A 5,827-nucleotide genomic window follows, 5' to 3' on the forward strand; every position below is an offset into this window, starting at 1 on the left:
GCTTTTTGTGATGGCTGATATAAGAGAACAGGGCGCAACTGTGAAATCTTGTTTTCTGCTAGGAAAAAGGGCCGCAGAAACTCTTGTAATGAACACAGCTTACAAGGACAGCACTATGGGGAAAGGTTTTCTCATTTCAAAAAAGGTGAAATGTCGATTGATGCCAAACCTCATTTGGACATCTGCCTACTTCCCAAACAGACTCCTAGTTGACTACCGAGTTGACTCCTAGTACATTTGGAGTTTGTTCCAACAGGTCAGATTGTTAATCAAGTTTTGTATCCTCCCTGGCAGTTTAATTCTGTCTGGAATTTTGTACCCAAAGTGGTTCTTTGTTTTGTATAAAATTTGTTTTCTTATATTGTAGGCCTGTAATTCTTAAGAAATTACTCATTTTAATCTCTCTAGTAGACATTCTAAGTATGATAAACTTTAAGCCCCCTGGCAGCCTAATCATGTCAGTAATTTTTTGCAGACTTCTCTGTAGTGTAATCCCGAGTGAGGCTCGGGGTTACCTCTTCTGACAGTTAAAATTTTTCCCAAGTCACACTCGTGATAACCACCAAGGAGGCTATATAGAGATTCTGAAAAGATTGTGTAGCAGCGTGAAACAAAACAAGCCTGATTTGTAGCAGGCGGGGAGTAGATTTGCCACCACGAGAATGCACCTGCTCATGTAGCCACCATCTCAGTGTGCCATTTTGGGGCAAAAAACCATGCCTCTTACCCCACTCACCTTACTCACCTGACCTCGCCCGTGAGACTTCTTTTTATTTCTTTGAAGGAAGAGGGAGACGGAAGGACAGATTTGATGACATAGAAGAGGTGAAGAAAAAAACAACAACCCAAGGGAGGTGTTGTTAGCCATTCAAACAGATGAATTTTAAAAATATTTCCAAGAATGGAACTGCAGATTTGACTAATGTATTAAGTGTAATAGAGAGTACTTTGAAGGCAATAAGGTTGTTTTGTAAAAAAATGCATAGCTTTGGAAAAAAAAATCCGTTTTTTCTTTTGGGCATTCCCTCATATATTTAAATTGTTTTTTGGTGATTGAAAATTACACAGCAGAACACAGACCAATTGTACAGTTTCTAGCTGCACAATTCGGTCACATTGACAGCTTTTCAAAGTTGTGTAACCTCTCTAACCCTTTTCTGAGTTGTTCATTATCCTAAATTTGGTGCTCCTTAGTTTCCTATCTGATGTTTTGTGGTCAGTTTGATCCTATGTAGGTAGATCTTAAAGCGCATACTGCTCAAGGCAGCTATTCTTTACTCATTAAGCTAAACTATTGTGTGCTTTTAAGAAGAATTCAGGGGTTTTCTTTAAGACTTTTGGTTTAAGATTTGAAGGGCAATAATTTCATGGGTTTTGCCAGCCTCTATTCCTCTAGGACATCTGAATGTCAGTAGAATAAAGAATTTTTGTTCTGCATTTTCCTTTTGCTCAGGTTTCTTGTGTAGAATCTTTGATCAAAACGTAAAGTAAAAGTAGCTGGGCACCATCTAGCTCTTCTGGTTTCATGGCCAAGGAGACAGTTGTTCAAGGAGGCAATTAGCCATACATTCCATATCCTCCTCTCATTCCCGACTCTCCTCCTTATGCTCCAGCTTCCTGTCTTGTCCAATTGTGCTTTGGATGGTCTCTTGCAAGCTTATGTGTACTTATAAAAATTTCTTTTCAAGGGTCGAGAGTGAATAAAATTAATTATTTACTGATGTATCAAGAACAATCAAGTGAAATTTGTGCCACTGCCCTGATGGTGCTAAAGCACTAGCAATTTTACACACCTAGAATGTGAATATAGCTTTGTCCCTGCAGACCCCTTCAAAGGATCTGAGAAACCCGTGAGCCTTGCTCTGAGAAACCACAGTGGGAGAATATTACCATTTTATTGTTAAGAGTGCTTTTGGGCCAAACTATATGTGCTATTTACAGAAAGGACGTTTAAAAAAAAAAAAGGTTTATAGAATTGTTGGACATATGCAGAAATGTCCAGTAAGCTAGTGGTTATAATTCTTAGTGGTTTCAGTTGTGTGTAATGTGGGTTTTGCTTTAAAAAAAATTATATAAAAAACTATTACAGGGGAAAAATAATTATTTTTATTATAAAAATGGGGGCAGAGTGGGAGAGGGAGGGGATAAAGGGGAGCTGATATCAAGGAGTTCATGAAGAAAGAAAATGGTTTGAAATGGATTTTGGTAGCAATTGTACATTATTGCTTGATGTGATTGAACTATGGAATGTTGTGATATCTATAAGAGCTCCCAATAAAATGATTAATTTTTAAGTTTATGTATAAATAGGTTTCATCATAGTTTATTGTCAAGCTTTCTAGTAGTATTTCTCTTCTTATACTTTAGAAATTATCATGTAAAATTACTTTTTAGATTACAATTTTATTCAAGTTCCATTTAAATTGGAATTTATTTCTTCATCTTGAAATTGCTTTGACTCAGCATAAATCTTCTGTCATATAAGGCAGATTAAAACTAGGAATAGTGCTTCACATAGGCTTTACCGTAAATTCAATTCTTAAGATTGTTTCCATCAAAACTGTTGAAAAGCTCTTTGAGATAGTTTATTGTGCCAGCCTGGCCGATGGGAGTGAGTTGCATTGAGCCATTTGTACTGCTTTATAATTTAACTGTTCATTTCTTGTATTATATATCTATCTTATATAATTTAACAGTTCGCTTCTTGTGTTATATATCTAATTATCTTTATAAATAAATATATTAAATTATCAGCAATTTGGTTTTATCTCTCTAGAGAACCCTGTCTAACATTCTTTAATGGAAATTTTACATAATTTCATGTCAAAGTAGACATAGTGGTATCATGAACTCCCACATACTCGCCCAGTTTCACAAATTTAGGACTTGAGGACAATCATGTTTAATTTATTGCCCCACCTCCCCCAGTTATTTGAGGCAAATGTTAGGCATCACTTAGTTTCATTCTTGAAGAATTCAGTATATTTCTCTCAAATAAGAATTTAAGATTGAGATGAGAAAATAACGCTGCCATTTAGTTCCCCTTCAAAGCAGTACCTTGACAGCCTATTAGTGTCCCATAGAAATGTTCTTTGCCTCTGGCAATTTTTGCATCTATATGTTCTCGGATTAATCAGTTGCTATTGAATCAGCTCTCACTTAGGGGACCTGGGAGCTGTGTCAGAGTAGACCTGTGCTCAGTAGGAGTTCCACATGGCTCATTTTTCACAAGTTTCCAGCCCTTTCTTCCGAGGTACCTCTCATGGACTCAAACCTCCACTCTTGATTAGCAGCTGAGTGTGTGAACTGTGTGTCCCACTTAGGGCTTCTCTTCTGTCCTCTGTCTAGAGATGCTTAATAATATTGAAGCTTTTCTCCCTGTTCATCTTATTCACTTTGTGTGTATCTCTGTGCACTTTGTGTATCTCTGTGGTTATGGTAATAAACATGGCAAATGATCAAATACAGGGGAAGAGAACTTGGAAAATACTGAAAGATTTTGGCTTTTTTAGGATGAAGAGACTCGGCAGAGCCTTGAGTGTATCCAGGCCAATCAGATCTTTCCCAGGAAGCAGCTGATCCGGGAGGATGAGAATCTTCAGGTAGTTCTTGACTGTACACTAAGTATTTAACATCATACTTACAACGTAGTAGAGTCAATGGATTGTAGTAATAATGCACTATATAACACATACATGTTTCTTAAGCCATACATACAGTAGAAATGCATCACTAGAAAGCATCTCTCATTTTAGAAAGAGCTATTTCCTGAGAATTCACTGTTAGGGACAATCTCTGAGTTGTTCCTTTAGAAAAAATAATGTTTTAATTAGGTAGGTGACAACCTATCCTTTTTGGGTATTTTTACCCACTTACTTAATTACTGTGTTTTAAAAGCTTAGGTAACAGGATGTATTGCCCATTCATCTGACCTGGGTTTGAAGACTTCACTGCTTCAGGATTGTGAAGGATTTCTTTTGTTTTGAAGGTTCCTTTCCTTGAACTTCATGGAGAGAGCACCGAATATGTGGGCCGTGCTGAAGAAGCCATCATTGCCCTTTCTAATTACAGACTTCACATCAAGTTCAAGGAGTCTCTTGTAAACGTAAGTGATTACCAGTAGTTCTCCCTTTAAGAAAGATGGAGAGAAGGAAAATATTTGAAGTTAATGTTTTTCAGAGAAGACAGTCATACAGGCTTGGGTTTTAAAATATTGTATACTCTTCGTTATTCTCAGTTTAACATTTCAAGGGACACTCAGTTAGCAAATAACTTACTGCGTGATTTAAAATGATGTCTATGTCATTGTCAGTTGGTATGTGAGGTGTCCATTGTTTAGGAACTTCAAACTATTTGCACCAGGTAATGCTGTTTAATTAAGCTTTATGATGTCCCCAAGATTGTGTAGACTTTTGTTCTTCAATCTTTGGTAATTACTAACTGCCTCAATTGGGATCATTTCCTGGGCCTTAATGTCAAACGAGATGTAGTTTGAGCTCAAAAATGAGATGCACTTTGAGCTCAAAGCCGTCTCTCATTACAGGGTGAAGTTACTCTAATGGCTCCTTAGTGGTATAAGGATAGATGTTAAGTACAATGTTTATTTGCATAATGGACTATATATTACTGAAAGAGAGTGAGCCTCTCAATTCTCAAGCGTGCATTTACTCTTTTCACTTCTGAGGGCATTCTTAAGGAATCAGTTCTTGTGGTGTTCAATGAAACCTCAAAGACCCACAAAGGACAGCTCGTGTGCCTCCACTACATAAATGCTTCACTTGTCAGTATTGTAGCTCTCTGCACTTCAGAGAATTCTGTTAGGATACCAGATGGCAGCTCAAGAAGCCCTGGTAATGTCATGGGTTACATACATCTTGGGCTGCTAAACTCAAATCTACCAGCAGCTCTGCAGGAGAAAGATGCGTCTTTCTGCTCCCAGTATGATTTATAACCTCAAATCCACAGGGTAGTTCTGCTCTAACCTATAGAGTCATTGGGAGTTGACTCAATGGCAGTGAGTTTTTGTTGTTTTGACCGTTCAGGACTCCCCATGTAGATTGTGTAAGTCCCTTTTGGGATTCTTTGAAATTTCTCACTCACGTTCATTGTACTCAGCATTCCAAAAGTTACCACATTTCCCAGTCACATTCTTTCATTTGTACAAAGATTCAAGTGACTGCTTTTCCTTGCACTTGGTCCTTATTAAGCATTTATGTCCAGGTGGCATTCTGGCCTGAATTTCCTTTAGCATTTATATTTGGACTGTGATATCATGTGTCCTATTCAGCTGACTCAAGAAGCTATTGCACTAGATTCACCAAGGAAAGAGGCTACTGGTTTTTCATACCACTTAACACTGGGTTCAGAAAGGACCGGTTGGACTTCGGTGATGGTATTGAGCACAGAAAGTGTGGAAACACACCTCTGCAACTCTAGTCATTCCCTACTAGCTACTGTAGAAATGTCAGTAATAATTAGTTGAACTGCCCAATTTTATTTTGTGTTCTTCCAGAGTTTAAATAGTGGGAAAGAATGAAGTCATAATTAACATACATACTCACGTTTAAACCGACCCGAATATCAGTTGAGGAACCTAATTTTACCATCAAAACTGCACTAAAAATGTGCTAAAAAAACTCTGCTTATACACGAGTATATATGGTAAGGTGTATGTGGGGGGTGATAAAGTGTTGTATGATTGCATTTCTCCCATACTTCAGTTTCTCAGATTTTCAGTGTATGACCAAGTTTTAGATTTGAGAGTAGAGGCGATTGGCAAGGAAGCATGGATCTAATCATGTCACCCACCAGCTTAAGCTCGACAGTG

The 5,827-nt window shown here is 37.7% G+C and overlaps 1 protein-coding gene across 1 annotated transcript in view; it reads left to right on the forward strand.

Moving 5' to 3' along the window:
• Positions 1-5,827, forward strand: part of MTMR3 (myotubularin related protein 3) — a 75,099-nt gene that overhangs the window by 19,341 nt on the left and 49,931 nt on the right. Inside the window, exons 4-5 of the mRNA XM_045289549.1 lie at positions 3,513-3,602; positions 3,989-4,105. Of these exons, the coding sequence (XP_045145484.1) occupies positions 3,513-3,602; positions 3,989-4,105 (207 nt within the window). The remainder of the gene's footprint in view (positions 1-3,512; positions 3,603-3,988; positions 4,106-5,827) is intronic.

This window comes from Echinops telfairi, unplaced genomic scaffold, assembly GCF_000313985.2.
Source record: "Echinops telfairi isolate 266 unplaced genomic scaffold, ASM31398v2 ScPeMD7_29;HRSCAF=101, whole genome shotgun sequence".
Lineage (NCBI taxonomy): Eukaryota > Metazoa > Chordata > Mammalia > Afrosoricida > Tenrecidae > Echinops > Echinops telfairi.